A 21,820-nucleotide genomic window follows, 5' to 3' on the forward strand; every position below is an offset into this window, starting at 1 on the left:
GGGTTCGATAGTAGAACTTTTAATAGAGGTTCTACAGTTGATAACAAAGTTATGTTAGATCAAATTTGTTTTTTATTGCACCCAAGGACATCACAGACTGACAGCGTTATATCAAAGTAAATATTAAATGAGGTACTATTGATACATATGCCGCTAGCTATAAAGTACTGCAAACCATTCCAAAATGTCAAAACTGATCCTCACCTATGTATTTGCTAAAGTTAAGTGTTGTTAAAAGTGGTTGATACTTAACTGGTGACCACGCCTTATCTTAACTCTTCTCATAAGCAATAAAGATTTTTAAAGTGTTATTCTTAACTCCATGCTATTAGCTACTATTGTGAAAATATTTACCACCAAAGGTTCTCAAATAAAAAAACTTCACCAAACATCAAAATTCCATTTACTTCCAGAAAGTTTGTCATAGTCCAATATCAGAAAAAAATACAGTTCTCTGAAATTTTACCATCTTACCCAAGGAGGAGTTAGCTCAATCACGCTGGCAAAATTAAACTGGAACAACTTCAACAAGGAAACGGATGTTCGGTGCTACTGGCCAACGTACGAAAACTAGTCCTTATTTACTTTGTCTGCTAAAAGTGATACTCGCTTGCTGGTTTCCAAACCTCTCTCTCTCTCGTGGTGCTGGAATTGCAGTCTCAGTAGGTAAAAGGACATTGGAGGAAAATTACCTTCGGATTTGGAATCGCTCGAAATTTTAAGAATTATATAAAGTTATTGTGACCTGAAACCATGCCCTCATCAAATATATTGCCGAGGAGTAAGTTTTACCTGCATGTTATTATGATGATCATTCCACATGGACTTTCGAAATGTTTCCATTGTTCACTAAGAAGTATTGAGTATGGACTAGAGTTAAGACGTGAACTAGAAGGTTCTTGTCGGTTTTCACCATGCTGTCGGCATTCCTAGAACTAATCCTCGCATCCACTAGTGAGAGTTCTTCCATTGTTCAATTCCATACGGCAATTTTTCCCCTTCCATGGTGTTAAAGTCATTAAGTTTTACGTCAGTGCAAATCTGCTTTTGACATGTAAGGTGGCAACTTTCAAAGGATGAATCACTAAAATGGCACTTTCTGGATATACTTCTGAACACAGTATTGAGAAGCAGGAATGATGTAAGTGGCTCACTGCTGAAATTCAACTGGTGTTCAGGTGGGCTTCCCAATATTGCAATTAATGACATTTATATAATTTATAACCAATTAATGTTCCTATAAAAACCCAATTAAAAAGCTGTCTTACTTTTATTTCTCCTAATAAAATGTTACCCTTTGCCATCAACCTTATCTTATCCAGCATTCCTCATCAACCGCTACATAAAACCGTATCTAAATTACACCAACCAATAAAATCGATCAAGTTATTAATTAGCGCTTCCAAATTCTCCTTGATATTATCTACTATTAAATCGACTTTTACTCAAAAATAATTATTGCAAACGATCAAATATCGATGAATCTATAAAGCGGTCATTACATTTTTAATTCACCTTAGTTCCTTAAGAAGTTGAGGCGTTTCAAGTGCCATGAAGTGTTCAATTCTACTAGTTTATATCCTTTTTGGATTAGCTTCAGTCCTTGCTATTGAATCACCTCGGAAAATAAACTGGAACAAAGTGAGGCCAATTGACGCCCTTCCAGCCAAATTTCATCAGAAATGGAATACGAATCATGCAACCCTAGCAAGGAATCCAGAAGGAAGGATAATCGGTGGTGAAGAAGTCAAACGGGGAACATACCCACACCAAGCAGGATTGATAATAGATATTTTTTCATTTTGCGGTGGATCATTAATAAGTAACTTATATGTTATGACCGCTGCTCATTGCACTTATGGGTACGTACTAACTCGTTAGTATAACGAACCAACAATTTTAACTGAAACTACAAGATCTTTTGTAAAACAACAAAAAAATGTATTTAAAAGTGGCGAGTTTCGCGAGTGGATTCGTTATCGGTGCAATCCAGACCTTTTCCGAGTCGACAAACTCGATGTAGATCAAAATTTCTATCAATATTATCTTATTTCCTACTTCATATTACTCCATTGTATAGGTGTAGAGACTCATTTTCTTCAGCCAGTTACATCCAAGCGGATTTAAAGACCCATGACAAGCCCCAATCTCCATCAGAATGGCTTTTATTTGCCTAGTCATTTATCATCACGAATAAAGACCTCAAATTGAAAACAAAAAATTGACAAATAGTGATCGAGAGGTCCACTTGCTCTTTAATACAATCCCCCAAAAGCGTCAATCAACACACGTCCTGATACCACTCTGTGGGTACCTTCAAATAGAGAGATAAATGAGTCGGAAACGTAGTGACTAGTTACTCATACAAAGCAGAATTAGTTCAAAAACTCGAACGAAATACGCAACACTGCACCGTCGTTTGATTCGTTCCCGTTCTTATCCTTGGATATGATAACACGCTATCCTGAAGTAGTAGTCCGAAGAAGTATACCATCGTCATGGATCTTGCTTACACCTCGTCTTTGAGTAGGAGGGTGGGGATTCTCCTCCCGTCCGTACTCGTTACATTGACCTGACTATTGGAGTTTTCGAATCTTAACGTGGATAGTGGTTTCTGATTGGTCGTCAAATAGGTATCACATTGACTCTCACTTGACATAAAATTCTCCGGAAGGTCCGAAATTCCAAAGGATTGATTTTTAGATCTCCGCCCGGGTTCACGAGACGTGGGGGCGGCTCATTACTCTAACCCAAGACAGACAGGATCAAAGTTTTACAAATATGTTGTGAACCTTGTTTTTCCGTGTTTTACATTATTACTGACAGCACATTGCAACATGTGCACAACATCGATCTGCTTTTTTAGGCCTCGTAACAGAGTTTACGAACTTTTTTCAACAAGGCTCATCATAATTAACAGCCCAAGAACCGGTTTCTGTTTATTTACCTCAGAAACGTTGTTTCTGCTAATTCAACACCGAGCTCGATGTTATCAGGCACATTAACGGTACTCGATCCGCATTCACTGTTTTGCCAAAAATTTGGAAAATCAGATACTTCAACTTGAGATTGTCTTACGTTTTTTGTATGTTACTATATTGGAACAATACGTAGAAGTGTGAACACCACCGATACTGGAAAGCTTCAGGTCTTCATTAGCACCTGCCTCCGCTGTTTTATAGGAATACTCTGGCCTGAAGCAATCTCGAACTAAGAATTACTTCGGTTTATGGGCCTGGTACGGTAGCAAGTTAAGAATGCAATGAAATGCACTATCCCACGGACAAACAGATCGCCTTGAAACACATACCACAGAGCACGGGAGATAGAGTAGGATTTTCAGTAAGGCCTGAAGGGAGCGGAACCACATCTCCACAAATCCCCCTTGGTATCTGGCTTCATCCATGTACATACACTGCAGGCAAGTAGGTACATACATTGCAAGCAAATACTGTGCTACTCTCCCTAGATACTCCCTAATTTGATTGCGGATAATATTTGACCCTCCCCACCCTTCTGAGCTCTTCAAATTTTGCTAACATATAAGGCAGGAACAGTTTTATCACTTCTCACTTTTTTCACTCCTAAGCTCTTATCTTACTGTAGATGACAGTTGCCTCTGGGCGAATTCACAACCCTCTGAACTTGAGTTCCGTTTCTGAGAATTCCGCTCCTAAAAGGTGAGCGCAATGCTCCTAGAAGATCCTCTACTATTTTGCCAATTTTACAGTTTGTCTGTCTGGGGTGTGGTCATCGGGACAAAAAGTTTCTATCTGTCTATCCGTCCATGCAAAACAAATTATTCTCCGAATAAAACCGTCTGAGATTTCGAATTGAAAATCCTGGTTAGTAATTTATAAAGAAGGTTTTAGTTGGTTGAGTAAGGGCTAAAACCATTTTAAAAGCGGCACCCATTTTCAGAAACCAACTGGTAAATAAAGTCAATAATACCTTATAACTACATTCTGGAAGCTTACTGAAAATTCCAGCCCAAATTCATCCCTGAGCACAATAGGTTATATAGCAAAGTTTGGTTTAAATCCTTATATTACTAAAAAAAACTTAAAGAAGGTAAAAATTGTGTTTGTAGCCTGGGACGCCAAAGAACGTCAGTATCATATCAAAGTGAAAATCGTATATCTGAAGAACCGAGCTTCCGAATTTCGACTTGTAAAAGTTCTGCGTAGGAAAAAGTGTCTGTCTGTTTATCTGTCTACCTGTTTTCTTTTTTTTATTATTATTTTTATATAAAGATAAAAAGCTCCGAAAGCCACATAGTGGAACTTTAACCCACTAAAACCACCTCTCCTCACCCACTATACCACACGGAAGTATATAAAGGTATTACATCGTGGAGCGAAACTCCTCCTACATACCTACCTAATTTCCGGTGGGGATCCGAGCATTTACAAAGTGATCGTCTCCACGTGTACGGGTCTACTGAAGAGAAGTTCAAGCTGTTCAATCTCACTTACAAATCTCAAGCACACGAAGATAATATCCTCGGCGTCCTCATATTCACTTACACATTCAGGAACAAAAAAGGAATCATTATATCCAAAATGTATCCGCCATTCCCGGTTAAAAAGTGGTTCAAGTAATAGTGGACATCAACGACTGCGCATTGTCCAGTCTGTCCATTCACCTGCCTCTGTCTGAATTATCCCAACTTTTCTGCCGCAGCCTGATTGTGCACGTTCTCTCCTCCCTTACAGCTGTACAATGATTGCATTTCCCCAGTCAAAATAAGATGACATACTCCAGATAATTTCCTCCTATACGCATGACCATTAAGGGCATTTATCCAAACGGGTGCTTCAGACAATAGAATCGATAAGCACGTTGTGGCTAGTTCGGGTCTTTCAATACTAAGCATCATGCCAGTTAGCGCAGCTACAACTTTCCCTGCTTTGTTAATCGATGATCCAGCATAACACCGCGGTAATTGATGAAATGTTTCCACTCTATCACACGCTCTCCTACGCAGAACCTTCGAACTTTTTTCAACTGCTGATTAGTATAACCTCAGACTTGTGCCCCGCCAATTCTAGTCCATGTAACAGCCGTCATTCCCCGTCATTCCTTGACCAGACAACATCCACAAGATGTTTCTCTACTATGACAACATGTCTACTATCGCAATGTTGTCAGCATAGCCAATAGGATAGCTGGTAGTTTGATGCGTAGCACATGGTCATACATCACGTTTCAGAGTTTCAGTTGGCCAGCACCGATCTTTGAGACACTCTGCCAGTTACCAAATATTCAACTAATTAATTGGCTTCGGGACCTTATCATGTGCTGGTATTGCACTATGTTGAAAACACTCATCATATCGGGGTATTAATAGCACAGTATCTTTTAATACAACCGTTTAACGGAACCTTGTTCCTACAATTGCTTCCTCGACTAGGCTGAACATTGCGTTAATAGCATCCACCGTTGATCGCCCAACGCGAAGACCGTATTGTATCATGCCTCCTGTTTCCCCTACCTTGGCATAGAGGCACTACAGGCTGCGACTACGTTTCTGGCAATCTTCTCAGATATTTCGCTCGCTGAACTTGTGGGAATGGAGCTTTCCTTAGAAGGCTCAACAAATATTTCCGCATCATCTTGAACTCTCCTGCTTCGGCCGACATGACTTTGTACCTCTCGGATACCCCATTCTCCTGCTCTCTATTAAACTAAACAATATAGCTCAATGGCCGCTATGCATGTGGTGTTCACTGACCCGCCAAGTAATGTCTCTCATCAACACACTACTTACCATGGTAATATCTACCACTAAGCTTATTCCTCCCTTTAGGGAAAGATATATCAATTTAATCTTATTTTTGACATTCTTCAGAAGGGAGGGAGTGCGGAGGCTATGATCATTTCTTTGAAGGACCCATTGCAATTACCCATCTCAAAATTTGTAAAAATCATTAAACAGCCCTTATACGGTGCACAGGCCCCAAAATACCCTACTACGATTTCTCGTAAAATTACAATATAAGTTACTTATTAATATGCATCACATACCTATGTCCAAAAAATAAAACCAATTTTCATTTATTTAAAATGGATTTTTCATCTAAATATGTTTGATCGCCTTCAAAGTAATCCCTTCTGAACACACTTACGCTAACGTATTTTAAAATCCTCCAAACAAGCATTAAAGTCGCCTTCCAGGATGGCTTTCAGAGCGCATAGCAATCCACGTATTATCCCTGCTATTGTCTCAAAACGATTCCCCGCAGTGATCTTTTGAGTACAAACTGCCTTCATCCAGATCGAGCGGGCAGCTATCGGCGCGAGATCTTGGGCTGCATATCAATAAAGGCAAGACAAAGTATATGGTGGCAACGTCAGCACCGAAAACCAACCAACCAACGACGTCAAATGCACTGGTCAAACGGGAAGAATAAAGAAAGGAGAATACAACTTTGAGACCGTTGATAATTTCTCCTATCTAGGGTCGAAAATCACAACCGATAACAGCTACGATGATGAAATCCACGCACGGTTGTTGTCAGCCAACAGAGTCTACTTCAGCTTGCTGTTCCGCTCGAAACGTCTCATCATAGGGTCAAAGCTCTTACTGTACAAGACAATGATGTTGCCAGTCCTCATGTATTCCTCGGAGACTTGGGTTCTTAGCAAGAAAAATTGCGAACTCTTGATCATCTTAATCCGTATGGATGAGGATGATCCATCCCGGAAAGTCTTTAAGGGCAATATCTATGTTAGAAAAAGGAGACGAGGCAGACCCTGCCTAAGATGGAGCGATGGCGTAGGTCAGGACGCCAGACAGCTCTTAGGGATATCGAATTGGTGGTCCTCGGCGCAAAACTGGGATGTCTCGAGTCCCTTATTAAGGCGGGCCTAGACCGGATACCGGTTCTTGCGCCGTTGATGATAATGAAACATCAATCCAACTCTCATCCGTTCATGACCAATTGATAGTCAAAAAGAATCTCTTCCCTGATCTTAGCCGCGACTTAACACATTGAGGGCCCGAAATATCATTCAAAATGGTATTAACACATCCTTTCAAAATATCAACAGCATCAGCAATCTTTCTGTCATTCGGCGACTGACAAGCACAAGTTCGCCGATTTTCTTGGGGTTCTGTTCATCGATAGAGGTTGAAGGTCGTCCGGAACGCTCCTTACCTTCACCACTTCCACGACCTTCGTTGAACTGTTTATACCGCTTGTGAACAAGCATGGTCACCGAAAACTTGCTGAACGTTTCTCCCCCCCCCCCCTACATTTCATTCCAACGACAAAATCGAATGCAGTGTTTTTGGGCAATATAATTTGACATTGCAAAAATCGCCGAAATCACCTTTAGCGCTGTAGAAAACCAAGTGTAATACAAAAAGTAATGAATACTTTGGCATGAAAATTGCCACAAACCAGCTATGTTATCTACAAATGGAGAAAAAAACACACAAAACCTTTCATACCTGAAGCGTTGAACTTCCGGTTTTGGTCTTATTTTTCACATTCAGAGCCTCCAGTTTTCTTTACGGTAAACTATTTTTCTAAGCTTTACTCAACTACAGGTTTGGGTGACTTCACTCCTTAAATTAACGCATACACTCTCTACCGCGGGGAGATCCGTTGTGTGAAAAGAATATGCCAGTTGATCCAATGTGTAACATGGATCGGATAATAAACTTTTCAGAAAACATATAAAAACAGAAGTAGAATTCAATACTATTTTTATGTCGGATTTCAGCGCTTATACGGTAGATGTTTATCTGGGAGCGCATAACATTTATGAGGATGAAGAAGAGGGTCGATTGGTGTTAACATGTCCTTATGAAAATCTGATCGTTCATGCTGCCTACGATCCTTACTCCATTTCTAATGATATATCGCTGATCATGCTTCCTCAAAGAATTACTTTTACAGGTAAATTGTTTAATTATAGTGTTGTTGAAACTACTATTTGAAAGAACGTTCTATATTGTTTTAAATCCGCAGATAGAATTCAACCCATTAGATTGCCAACTAGAAGCGAAGCACTGGACGATCTAGAGAATTTGTACTTAACAGCTTCTGGATGGGGAAGAGATTCAGACAGTAAGCATTTTTATGTCAATATTGGAACCTAAAGGAAGACCCACTTATCCCTTTATCCTCCTCTTTTAGGTGCAACGTCTATCTCACCAGTCTTGAGGTCTGTCGAATTGCAAGTGCAGCCCGTACCTATCTGCAAACATTTCTTTTCGGACATAATTTTACCATCTAATATCTGCACAAATTCGGGCCGAGGACAAGGAACCTGCAGTGGAGATTCTGGTGGTCCACTCATATTCAATAAGACCAATACCGACAAATATATCGTTGGACTAACATCATTTGGCAGCTCAATATCATGTGTCGATGCTGGCTGGCCATCTGTTTTTACATATGTTGGGGCTTACCTAAATTGGATTCGAGACAACACAGATATTATCATTGAGAATTAGAAAACTGAACGTAATGATTCAGATAATAAAGTAATTTATTATACCTAAAAACTTCTCTTTAATTATGTCAGTATATATTGCGTAATTTTCAAATAAGAATCATCTTTTACCGGGAAAATGTGACGTCCGAACAATCTAAACCTAAAAACAAAGAATTTATTGCCTTCTTATGTAAAGCCATAAAATCATAAATTAAACAATAACAGAATTGCAATTATTTAGAATTTTATTACTGCTCGCCGGGTAACAAATACAATTTTATATAAAAAGATTAAAATACCGATAAGTTCTATCGATATCAGTGGCTTATCGTTATGTTCGTGACTTCTTCAATCCAATCCAGATAACGATCGAGCCTTGTGAAAACGTCAGGCCAACCAGAGGCACAGCCCATTTGACTTATGAACGATCCAATTCCTATAAGTACGGAGGTACCATCACTTCGTTGGTAGACCATTGGTACGCCCGAGTCTCCGTTGCATATCCCTCGACCTAATCCAGTATCTGTGCAAATGTTCGTATCTCGTATCCTTTCTGTATAGAAATGTTGACAAATTTCCGGAGGAAGTATTCGAAGTTTCACATACTGAAGTGTAGGAGTTAGCCCAAAAGCATCTGAAAATATAATAGAAATAATCGACTACCGAATATCACTCAAATCATTTACTGAAGTTTGCCTTAATCCTTTATTAAGCAAGAACAAAGATTGGTAGCTCAGGTAGAGCCTCTCTCAATCAGTTGACAAGGAAGAAAGTCACTAGCAAGCTTAAGATTCTGTTTTACACTTTCCTCTATCACTTTCGAAATTCATGCCTTCCTATGTATGGACCAACTTAGTAAAATCTATTGTGAATCTATCTAACCGTCCTGTATGGAGGTATTAAATCTGCCATCAAGGATGTTCCTTCATGCGGATAAGGGAATGTTCTCCTCGGGTCTCGCACCTCGAGAGGCGATACGGAATATAATATCGGAGTTGGCAGAGCAGCTCATCAGGTTATTACAAAGTGTGACAAGAGTACACATATCTAGGAATATGTGGCGTTCCTACAGGGAGGGAGATTGAGGGTGTTGAGTCGTGACGGATAGTCCACCCGGGAAAGGTTCTCTTTGAAAAAGAGAATCCTGGTGAATTTACGTTGTGCAGCTTCTAAAGCGCGATAATCTAGATTGCGAAAGGGGGACCAGAATACACAGCAATATTCAGTTGAAAAGTGTTCAGGAGGGCTGAATTGAGGTAAAGTCGGAGGAGGAACGCAGAATAAAACCAGACATTGGAAGCTAGGTTGATGATGTCAATGAAGTGAGAACTGAAACGAAGTTTTTTACAACCAGGTCTTGAACGAAGATTGGTAGTAAAAGGGGTTGTCCGCCAAGAGAGTAGGGAAAAGATGTTGGCGAGAGTCTGCACTTGCCGACATTCAGAGCAAGCTTGTTAACCAAGCACTAACGGACCAAAGAGTAAAGGTTGGACTAGAGGAGAGCACAGTCCAGTGGATTCGAAACAGAGGTGGATAACTTAAAGTCATCAGCGTCCGGCTCCGTCGCTACTTGGCTGTTAAAATCCCCAAGTGTGATTTTTATATGATACTTTTGGGCAAGCTTCGAGGGTTCGTTCTACTGCCTCGTAGAAGGTATCCTTCTCCGACTCTGCAGTCTCCTCTGTAGGGGCGTGAACGTTAATGAGGCTTATATTTCTAAATTTGCCTCGCAAGCGAAGAGTGCATAGCCGTTCGCTTATGTTTTCAAAACCGATAACAGCAGGTTTCATTTTGTGGCTGACTAAGAAACTGTGTCCGAATAGCTCAGTGGTTAGAGCACTGAGTTATAATATCATACTATAAACTAACTATAAAAACTCAACAGGGAGGTAACACATGTTGGAATGGGGAAAGATTCATGTACTGATCATACGGAACTCTATTGAGGCGGGATGTTTTAAGGGTTTACCACAGGGGGAGGTTCTTTCTCCTTTCTTTTGACTCCTAGAAATGAACTTCTTGCTATGGCTCCTGAACTATACTAGGTTTTCGGCACAAGCATTTGCTTCCGTGGCATTTTACGCCGCCATATGTCATACTGATAATATTTTCGGAATGATCCTCCTGGGTAACACAGATGTACCTAATGTTCACGCTGTCGAAATCGATCAAGAGCGAATGAAGCGATGAGCCAAACTTTACCCATGGCTCTACAATGATTCGGCAGGTGTTAATGTAATCAATACAGAGAAAGCTGAAGCCGCGGTGATCTTTCATGCTCTAACACACTTCAAGGCCCTGATCCAACATGGATTGTTGCGCCAACGATTATTATTATTCTTTTGAACCTTTTGAGCATCTTTGTACTGTCATCAGCGTGCAGTTAACTTAAGCTTCAAAGCTTGGTTATGGAGAATGCTAACTATTCTCCTCTGTTTTACTAAGTTCACGTTCTATCATGGTGGGCTACCGTTTTTTGTCATACTGTCGGTGTAATGGTGGTTTGATATCCATCATTTCCCATTTATGACATCGTATAGTTCACGTCGTAGATTCTTTTGCTTATCATCCAGGGAAGAACTTTATAGACTACCACCCTCCCCCTCCCCCTCTCGCAGCGCCGTCCTCCTTTACTCCGGAAAGCCTAGTTATTCCAGACCGCAAAGTCTATTGACCTCGGAGTCTGTTCCGCCGGAAATGCCGGCTCTTATTAGGGAATGTGACAATTGTGCAGTACTACACACCAACGGAAATTTTTATTTTAGTAGAAAAGAATGGTTCCTACGAGCAATTGCGCGCAGTGTGGGAAAGGTTTACTGAAAGTGATATTTTAGTCATGATCGGTGATCCCAACACCTTTCTCGGACATGCGAAGGAGAGGTATGGACTTGGCGACAATAACAGTAACTGTGAAAGGGATGTAGATTTCTACGACTTTTATCGCCTCATCTCTGGGCGCACTGTTCGAGGACATGGTATACCACGAGGCCACTTGGGCTTCCACTGCCCAAGAACAAACAAAGAGAATTAAGGAGTTGTCTTCCGAATTTGGATAAGAAATTGACCTCAAAAAGGATTTTTGTTGATGATTTTTCTCACCTAAAGCAAAGAATAGTCATTAAACACTCACAGATTCTTTTGGATTAGGGTTTTTTACCGGAGGATCAGTCATAGAAGAGGGATAGGATTCAAAAAAGTTTTCTTTCTTCTTTTATTCTAAGGGGCCATCTATGATAGCATAACCAGGTAAAACTGTACACAGCCACCAGAGAATTCAGTATACCGACAAACCTGATTAGACTGACTAGGCTAACCCTGGTCAATGAGGCAAGATAAAAACAGTAGGATTACTTTTGAGATGTTTCACCTGAACAACCACTTAAGACAAGGGCTGCTATATCTTGCATCCTTTTTAATATGGTCCTGTAAATGGATCTGTGATGCCGATGTAAATGCGAGAAACACTTTCCTTTTTGAGTCCAATTCATCTCCGGCCGGGATGCCTACTCTCTTTCCATACCGTTCTGCATCAAGTGCACCTACCTACTCGTCTTCTTAATATGGGACCTATTCGCTTTCACTTTCGAGTGAAGGGAAAAGCTAGACTCCGCGCAGTCTTCCAAAATTATCCATATTGTGTTGATGTGATCAACGCAAGAAGGTCTGCTACGCCAAGGAGCACGCAGATCCCCCTCCAATTGTCACACGCAAAACAGGTGTCCTTCTTTGGAAATTTTAACGATCAGCTCCTTCTTCCACTCTCTGGAAAGGTTCCATACGAGCGAAAGTAGCAGATCTGCAGTAACTGCAGATGCAGCGATAAATAACTCTGCGAAGAGACCGTCAAACCCAGCGGCTTTACTCCGTTTGAGTGTATTGATGTCCGAAATGATTTCACTTCTACTTGGGGAATAGTCCGCATGCTCCTGCATTGGTTAAGCTACATTTCATTCACAAGAGGAGGAACTTCACAGGATGTGATACGGATCAGAACCATCGTGAAGCGTCCTTTCCACTTCTTCAACTGCTCGTTATCGTTGACGAGGAGTCAACCGTTTACCGAAGGTTTACGACAACATGCCACTTCTTTTGTGATGCGGTATACACTTTTGAAAGTATTGCGTTCTGTGGCATCTTCCGTTTCCCTGACCAGGAAAATAACATATTCTCTTTTGTCACGGCGCACTTTTGAAGTTCAAAGCTGTTTGAGGTGTTGCAGCGTGCCATTCCTACCACGACTGGAAGTGGTCAATAAAGCGTTCCATCCCTTCTGTTTATTGAAGGTCATAGCTCTCCCATCCCGTCAAAAATAGCGAACGATAATGATAAGGCAATAGAAGCTGCGCGAATTCACAAGCCTCCTACCATTATCGTTACTCTCGCCAAGACCGTGCATCCTGATAACATACCTCAGTAAAGTGTCAGATCCCACCTAGGCGTTCAGATAAACTATCACGAACACAATGTCACCTCATAGAAAGCAACCTTCTCCACTATACCCAGTGGTGCGTAGCACTGTGCAGTTGGGACGCTCCTTAATGTGGACCGGAATCTTGCAGTCAGAAGTCTGTCAGAAATCGGCTCCCAATTCAAGAGAGCGCCCCTTGCGGTAGCCGTCAGAAACGACTCGACCCAGCAAATTTTACCGACTATTACTTTGTTAGTATTAGTAGGATTTCCAAGAAACTTTTCAGTATTATTCGCCGTGATAATCCGGTTACTAGGATAATTTTCGAGTGGGTTTCCCACTCAATTTAAAAATAATAGTATACTATTATCTTATATATCTTATTTATTCAAGTACCAGACATCGAAATGGGAATTACATATTGGAAGTTGCGTCACCATCAATTAAACTAGACTTTCCAGTTGGGTATTTCTGGAAATGAGTCCTGTCTTGGTTCTTTTCAACCAATATCATATCTACTACCAAAAGAAACCTTTCATTCGTGAAATAAATCTGTAAAATAATGTTCAAGGTAGCCATAATGGAAGATCAGACTGCGGAATATTTTCATTGAAGCTAACAATGGTCTGTTACAGACATAAACAAATATGGCGAGCGTTCTCCTAGCGGAGAAGATAAGCATGGGAGGATCGCATCGTTTGAATCTATTTCGATAATTCGTTAGCATTATTAGCATTAAACAAAAACACCATAGCCTGTTGATGTGAGGTACCAGATTCTACTTAAACTCACTCAACTCAAAAAAACATTACTGATGTCAATACAAGGTCGCTTGGGCATCATCAGTAATGAAGGGGTGATCAATTGGTTCGCTAATGGCTCCAGAGCTAACTTTCCGCATCAAGTCATCCACTGATAAGAATACTCTCAAGGGCAAAGTTGCAAGGTTGCTCACCATCGAATAAAGGAAATTGAACTCATTCAACAGGCGAAAATCTTTCTGGAAGAACATGACGCCAGTAGAACTGAATTTTTCCTGTCCCTTTAAAGGAAGACCTTGAAAATATTAGTATAGTTTCCAATGCAACATTGCCCCCTAAACTATAATGGGAAAAATCGGGGTAGTGCCCTTAGTTATCTACAAGGAAGGAAGTCTGACTGCTTTGAGCTACAAGTCCTTGCTCGATAGCCTATATCCTCAGCTGTTATTTCGTTCTTTCCACATTACAGCTTGATTTTTTTTCACGAGAGTTATAATCACCCTAAATTGAAAAACAGCTCTATTATGGATTATGATTGGTGGGGGAGTCATGCAAAAGTAGTGCAGTAACATATTGTAAAAAAATATAATGTAAATTAAAAATCATTACTTACCATCGTCATCATACCCCCACCCCGAAATCGTTACATATTCACTGGAATAATCTACCTTTTGATCCTGGCGGGATGGTAATGCAATAGGGTTTATATAACCTGTAAGTCCACAATTCCACAAATGAAGACGTTCCTAAATTCAAATGCGATTAAATTACTATTCAATTCGATGGGCTCAGGAAACTCGATTAGAGCAATATCATTGGACCTAATTTCTGCATTCCAGTCTGGGTGAAGCAGGCAAGAATCACGATGGAGAACCCATTGTACCCAGTTTTCGTCCTCCTCTCGAATGTTATGAACCCCGAGGTAAGCAATCATATAGAAGATTCTGAGTAAGAAAACAAAAAGAAATTGTTATCAAACAAGCTCCATGCGATTGGAAACAATTGAAATATATTTCTCATATTGGAAGAAAAGGAAAAGTATCCGCCTTCATGTGTCCCACATTTTGTTTAGTCACTAATCTATTAGGTAGTTGCATATGAAATGACCGATTTGGCAATCAAGTGAAGTTAGTTGCGATTTTGCTGTATCAAACCAAGCTGGCGCTGTTGGTGGCGAATAATGAAGTATAAATACTCCTACATTTGATCAAGAAGTGATTTGAGTTTTGATCATCATTGTGATAACAGTGGATAGAACATTAACAGCGCATTTGGAACTAATACGGTAAGCGAACGACCACACTGCGGTGGGTCGAAAAATTCATTTCAAGCGACGTAAACCTTCAAAGTGAGCCACGTGGGAATCCAGGACCATTGATTGACAACGACGAGCTGCGTTTGCTAGTCGAATCCGACACACGTCAGTCTGTGAAAGACATTATTCAAAAGTTTCCCGGAACTTGCAACAACTTGGAAGGGTGAAAAAGCTCGACAAATGGGTTCCGCATGCCCTTACGGAGTAAAACATGGCGCTTCGAATGGAAGTGTGCAGCTCTTTACTCACCTGCAACCGGAGCGATCCCTTTTTGCACAGAATAGTGTCATGTGATGAAAAGTGGATATTATACGACCATCGTCGCCGATCAGCACAAAAGCTAGATGCTGATGAGCCACCAAACCATATGCCGAAACCGAGCCTCCATCCGAACAAGGTAATGGTGACTGTTTGGTGGTGTACAGCTGGAGTTATCCACTATTCTTTTTTGGAACCTGAAGAACCGATAAATGCACAGAAATACTGTACCCAACTCGAGGAAATTCACCAAAAATTGAGTATTCAACGGCCGAGATTAGTCAACAGAAATGGTATGATACTCCTTCACGACAATGCACGACCTCATGTATCCAGAGCAATGGTTCAAAAGTTGAACGAATTGCAGTAGAAGACTCTGCCTCATCCACCATAATCACCGGACCTTTCGCCAACCGACTACCACTTTTTTAAGCATTTGGATCATTTTTTGCCGGGAAAACAATTTAGGAACGAAGAGGCTGTCAAAATTGCCTTCGACGAATTTATTAACACCCGACAGTTGGACTTCTACGAAACTGGCATAAATGCTCTTGAATCTCGCTGGGAAAAGTATTTTGAATCGACTGGCACTTATTTTAATTAAATAAATAAATTTTTGTAAGCTTGACACTCGTTTCAAATTTTAGTACCAAAACAGCCATTTCATTTGCAACAACCTAATATTTCTGCTATAGTTTCAACTAACCCATCAATGCAATGCGCTACACTAAGTGCGAAATTCTCTGACAGTAATATGCCACTGCAGAAAACCCCAAAGTCGTTGATAATGGCAATCTGATATGGAAAACGGCCAACAGCTGCTTCATTCCCACCAACAATCCTTCCAATGGGTCCATTTTTCTTAGGCTGTGAAATAATTCCGATTTGCTTCTTAAGGAGTCTTAATTCACTAGAACTGCTGCTCCCAATTGCCACGACCACTAAAATGATTCGACTAAGCCACTTCATCCTGGAGACTTTTGTACAACTAATACAAAACCCACAATTTCAATTGCTAATAAAAATTATTGCATCGGGGCTGATCAAGTCATAAATATTAATTGCAAATTTTTATCTTAATTAGGTTGTTATTATGATCGGCAATTATCTACTAATAAAGTGGCTGGTCTAATAGGTGTGTAGCTAGATTTTTCAAAATCTACGATGAACACACACACACACAAATTTGCACTATTTAGCCACTTATCATCCCAAATTTGTAGCAAGTAGTCAGGACGTCATTTTTACCGGCTCATTTGGAAAGGAAGAACGAAAAGACACTCTATTGTGATTCGCCTAGCTGTCACCTAGATCTTTCAGGAATTAAGTGTATCGTAATGATTCTTCAGCCGCCAGTGGTAACCTCAAAAAAGCATTTAATCCATTTAAAAGATCACATCCGCCCGGCACTATCATTATAAGCTATTGGCTTCATGAGTCCACCATGACCTAAGTGGCCTTCCTTAATAAGGAACTCCAGACATACCAGTTTCGCGTCGAGGCCCACCAATTCGATATCCCTAAAAGCTGTCTGGCGTCCTACGCCATCGCTCCATCTCAGGCAGGGTCTGCCTCGTCTTCTTTTTCTACCATAGATGCTGCCCTTATAGACTTTTTGGGCTGGATCATGCTCATCTATCCGAATTAAGTGACCCGACCACCGCAACTAATTCAGCCGGATATTATCCACAACCAGACGGACATGATGTCGCTCATAAATTTCTTTGTTATGTGGGCTACGGAATCGTCCATCCTCATGTAGGGTGCGAAAAATTCTTCGGAGGATTCTTCTCTTGAAAGCCGCCAAGAGTTCGCAATTGTTTTCACTAAGAACCCAGGTCTCGGAGGAATACCTAAGCACTGACAACATCATTGTTTTGTACAGTGAGAGTTTTCACCCTATGATGAGACGTTTCGAGCGAAACAGTTTTTGTAAACTGAAATAGGCTTTTGTTAACCGTACACGGATTTCATCGTCATAGCTGACCCTAGCTAGGAGAAATTTTCAACGTAGCTGGGTGGACTTGAAGAGCATGGTGTCTCTCGCATTTACATCTGTATTGCAAATCACTTTCTCCAGGGTCAGGTTAAAGAGGACGCATGATAGGGCATCCCCTTGTCTTCGACCGTTGTTGATGTTGAATGATCTCGAGAGTGATCCTTTTGCTTTTATCTGGCCTCGCACATTGGTCAGGGTCAGCCTAGTCAGTCTTATCAATTTCGTTGAGATACCGAATTTTCCCATGGGCGGGTATAGTTTCATCCTGGCTATGCTGTCATAGGTAGATGGTGCAACTGATGATGATGATACCTCTACAGTTGCTGCACTGCGTGACATTCCCCTTTTTATGTACGGGACAGATAATACCTCATTTCATTCATGTCCCATGCTTTCGTGACTTATGGTTTTTAAGCCGGTGGATTGCGCGGACTGTTTCTTCTATGCCTGGTGGTGGCAACATTGGTTCGCTGTCTTCAGTCGACCGGACCTCCAACTTACCGATATTTTGATTGTTCAGCAGTTCATCAAAATACTCAACCCATCGCTCCAATATGCCAATTCTGTCGGAAATCAGATTTCCCTCTTTGTCTCGGCAGGATGAGCATCGAGGTGTATGGGCTTCATCCTGTTGCCTTATTGGTCAAACTTCCGCGCCTAGTGTGATTGCTCCCTATTCTTTTCTAGTTCACAGACTTGTTGATTCTCCCAGACTTCCTTTTTTCGTCTGTGAAGTCGCTTCTCCGCTCACGGAATTCGCTATAAGTATCTGCGCGAGCCCGCATTCTTTGAGAATGCAACATTACTCGATATGCAGCATTCTTCCGTTCCATTGCTAGCTTACATTCATCGCCGAACCAGCTGCTCCCATTTTTCTTCCGGGTTGGACCAAATATGTTTGTGGCCGTATCAATGATAACGTTCTTCAGGTAGTTGTGAAGATCATTTGTTGATACTTCATCTTCAGGATATCCGTTATTGTGGCAAACATTTCCCCCTTGTTGTCCGGATAGCTGGGTGGTTAGAGCACAGGACTATAGTACGGAAGGTCGCGGCTCGAATCTCACTGGCGGCAGTAAGATTTGTATCGTAATTTGATGACCAAAAACCAGTCGACTCAGCTGTGAATAGGTACCTGAGTCAAATCAGGGTAATAATTTCGAGCGAGCGCAATGCTGAACACATTGCCTCCTACCGTGTACTGTAGTGTACCGTTACGGTATTGAATGAAGTGCTCTAACACACTTCAAGGCCCTGATCCAATATGGATTGTTGCGCCAACGATTATTATTATTATTTCCCCCTTACAGGTGTTACGGAGGACTGTGTTGTGAATGGTTTCAGTATTCACTCTCTGATTGTCAGAGGGGATTGTAGGTGGTGTTCTAATTCGAGCTCGGGGAACCATGCCAACGAGATAGTGATCCGAGCGTATGTTGCCCCCCCCCCCCCCTATATTTTCTGACATTCATCAAGACTAAGAGGTGGCGGCCTTCGATCAGCACGTAGTCAATTTGTTTGAAAATAATCCCGTCTGGAGAGGACCACGTATGTTTGTTGGCCGCTTCCCGCGCAAACCATTTCGTGCGATACTGCTAACTGAATAATCCGCAGTGCGTTATCATTGGTATCCCTATGTAAGCGATGGGAGCCGACGCATTGCCTAAATACGGCCTTCGTCCCTACTTGGCTGTTGAAATCTCTATTATTTTGATATCATATTTGGGACAAGCTTAGAGGGTCCGCTCAACTGCCTCGTAGAAGGTGTCCTTCTCCGACACTGCAGTCTCGTCTGTAAGGACGTGAACGTTTATGAGGCTTATATTTCTAAACTTGCCTCGCAAGCGCAGTGTGCATAGCCTTTTTCATTGGTTGACTTTAAATGCCAGCTGGGGAACCAGTCGGGGGCTATACTGTCAGTAAATTTTGAAATATATGAAGCCAAAACTACATTAGTATAATCTGACAATCCGCAATGAATTCATAAGTTTTGTGATGAATTTGTATCCTATATAGTCCGGTATATAATGCTAATGAGAATCTCCCAAATGCTGCTTCTTGATCTGCGCGGTCATCAAAAATATTTTATAAATTGGCAGATGAGTTGTCCGCTTCTACGTCCGAACAAATCCTCAAATTGTCATGTCCAGGTATCCAATTATCTGACTTGTTTATTTCGTATAGGTTAATAGGTAGGATAAGAACTTTGACCCGCTAATACGATCTATCCCTACAGAACCGTCATTAGACATTACTTAACGCAACATGTAAGAGCGCACTTCTTCTCAACATTGCCCTAGCTTTCTGAGAGGAATAAAAGCTCCATGAACTTCATTCCCTTGCGTGTGTGGATGTGTATGTGTGGGGGGCGAGACAAAGTACTCAGAGTGCTCCCCCGGCAAACGGAATATCCCGGATTCGTTTATATATCGCAGGTTAGTGAATGTGATGCTACCCGCTGCCACTAACGCATACCAGCACAAAAAAATTGATTCTTGCTGCGTCGATAAGCGAGGCACTCACAAAGAAAATGTTAAGTGGGTTCCGTTTCCTCGTTATATATCGGATACGTATCATCCTGGAAAATTCAGAACATATGCTAGTGAATTATGCCCAATAAAAGTGCTCACAATACTCATGTAAGTCAACTTGCTCTTAGATAAGATATACTTTGCAGTATATTTGTTTGGTTTTGACAGGGAAAACTTGTTATGTCTGACATCACTAGGCCTCTGCCACCTACCATTATGGGAAACTTGTTCCCAGGTTTTGATAGTTGCTGGTTCCTGTCAGGACAAACAAGAGAATAAAACTCCCTTTGCCAAATCATCCAAGATTTCATTTCCCACTACACCACAATTGCCAGGTACCCCGAGTAGTTCTACCGTATTGAGTCTAGAAAGACAGTTCAGTCGATTTCTACTTAACTGAATGCCTGCATTGAGCAGCTTCATTATCGGTACCAATTGCGATACGATTGCCCTTCAACCGCTCGTTAATCACCAAGGTTGCTGCCCTTAGGATCGCATACACTTTAGCCTGAAAGATCGCTGGATGTTGTCCCAAAGGAATAGCAAATTTGAATTTGCTGCATATCAAGACCTCGTTTTCTCGCATTTAATGCGGAATATTAGTAAATGTTAGATAACTATGCCTATCATTTTTACATGTCATTTGAAAGCTAACAAAATGAGGCATCTTTTATCAACTTTGAAGATTTATAAGTTTAAAATTACAATAATGCCTATTGAAAGTTAGATAAACATCAATTTACAAAGAATTGATAACCTTTGCAATTGAAAAAATATCCATTTATAAGAAATTTTATGTAGTTTCCGAAAATCGTATAAATTGCACCCGTCATCTCTAGACGGCAAAGACCATTCAGTTTCTTCCTTTTTGCAAATAACACCATTGTGGTTTCACTTGGGTTAACTGAAAGTCCATGTCTGAGGTACCAACTGTCAATCAAATCAACGGCACGTTGTACATTTCTACATAACACTCCGAGATATCGACCAACAACTAGCGCAGCCACGTCATCCGCATAGGCTCGCACGCGTATTGACTCAACAGAAGCGCGATCCCACAGCTCCATGGAAGCAGCCTTTCGTCGCCTCCGTTATTAGATAGCGATCAACACGCACTTAATTAAAATTTCATCAACACCAAGCGCTCTGGGAGCATCACAAAGCTCCTGGAAAGGCCCACAGTCAAACGCCCCTTCAGTATCCACAAACACTCTCATCCCGTACTCGCCTTTCATAGTTGCGTCCTTTATCTTTCAAACCAAACAGTGCAGAGCAGACTCACAGGACTTTCCACGCTGGTAAGCATATAGGTTTTCACTTAGTTGGTGCGACCTTAGCGTCTTCTCGTGAACCAACGTCTCCAGACATTTCAGCGTAAATGATGTTAAGCTGATTTACCTGAAGTTCTTTGGATTTGAATAGTCACCTTTCGCAGGTTTCGGTAACTTTCTGCCAAAAGGAAGGCATGTAGCCCAGAGCAAGACATTCTCGAAAAATATTTCTTAGAAGTTGCTCTAAGGGGTCAATACTCTCCTTTAGCACCGTTGGATAGATACCATCCATGCCAGGCGCTTTGAAGTGTTCAAAAAACGGTGTAGCAGCTCTCTCCCCTTTTCAATGGTAACCATCACTCTGACTCTGAGTGTCCCAATTTCTCTGGCAAAACTATCGTGTTGAAGGATTTGCAGAAATTGCCAATTCTCTCCCTTTCACTTCTGTCATCTGCTCTCCCGGATGATGTACTTCCAAAGGAGCCTTTACGCACTCAACTCTGGAGTTCGTGAAAGTTCCATCCGGTTTTTTAACAGGGTCCAACTTGGCCGGTTCTTCCTTTCTAGGGATTCTGCACAGCCTTGAAGTATCTCTTTCACCTTCCAGCTTCTAACCGTATGCTGTGTCTCGTTTCGACCGTTTTAGGAAACTCTTATATTCGCACTGCGAATTCCGGAAGTTTAACAAGTCTTCATTTTTACTAGTTAGTCTCCTGCGTCTTGGCAGTTCTCAGTTCCGCCAGTGTACTGTTTTCCCCTTTGAACTCACATAATAGACAAATTTCTTCATAGTGCGATTCTGAGTTTCCACTCAATCTTCTATCACCAA

At 41.2% G+C, this 21,820-nt stretch overlaps 2 protein-coding genes and 1 long non-coding RNA gene across 3 annotated transcripts in view; 1 reads left to right on the forward strand and 2 right to left on the reverse strand.

Moving 5' to 3' along the window:
• Nucleotides 1-386: 386 nt before the first annotated feature.
• On the reverse strand, nucleotides 387-1,201 carry LOC119648175. The gene is made up of 2 exons (XR_005249029.1): nucleotides 693-1,201; nucleotides 387-645 (listed from the first exon to the last, which is right to left on the reverse strand). It is a non-coding gene; the product is annotated as an uncharacterized LOC119648175 (long non-coding RNA).
• A 277-nt stretch (nucleotides 1,202-1,478) lies between these two features.
• LOC119648539 (serine protease 53-like) overlaps nucleotides 1,479-21,820 on the forward strand; it is a 41,909-nt gene continuing 21,567 nt past the window's right edge. The window contains exons 1-4 of the mRNA XM_038050306.1: nucleotides 1,479-1,862; nucleotides 7,732-7,907; nucleotides 7,980-8,078; nucleotides 8,148-8,466. Coding sequence (XP_037906234.1) covers nucleotides 1,552-1,862; nucleotides 7,732-7,907; nucleotides 7,980-8,078; nucleotides 8,148-8,466 — 905 coding nt within the window. The 5' untranslated portion in view covers nucleotides 1,479-1,551. The remainder of the gene's footprint in view (nucleotides 1,863-7,731; nucleotides 7,908-7,979; nucleotides 8,079-8,147; nucleotides 8,467-21,820) is intronic.
• On the reverse strand, nucleotides 8,470-16,184 carry LOC119648174 (brachyurin-like). Its single transcript, XM_038049754.1, has 4 exons — nucleotides 15,897-16,184; nucleotides 14,389-14,561; nucleotides 14,231-14,329; nucleotides 8,470-9,082 (listed from the first exon to the last, which is right to left on the reverse strand). Exons 1-4 carry the CDS (start codon nucleotides 16,157-16,159, stop codon nucleotides 8,766-8,768), a joined length of 852 nt encoding a protein of 283 aa, XP_037905682.1. The 5' UTR covers nucleotides 16,160-16,184; the 3' UTR covers nucleotides 8,470-8,765.

This window comes from Hermetia illucens, chromosome 2, assembly GCF_905115235.1.
Source record: "Hermetia illucens chromosome 2, iHerIll2.2.curated.20191125, whole genome shotgun sequence".
Taxonomy (NCBI): Eukaryota; Metazoa; Arthropoda; class Insecta; order Diptera; family Stratiomyidae; genus Hermetia; species Hermetia illucens.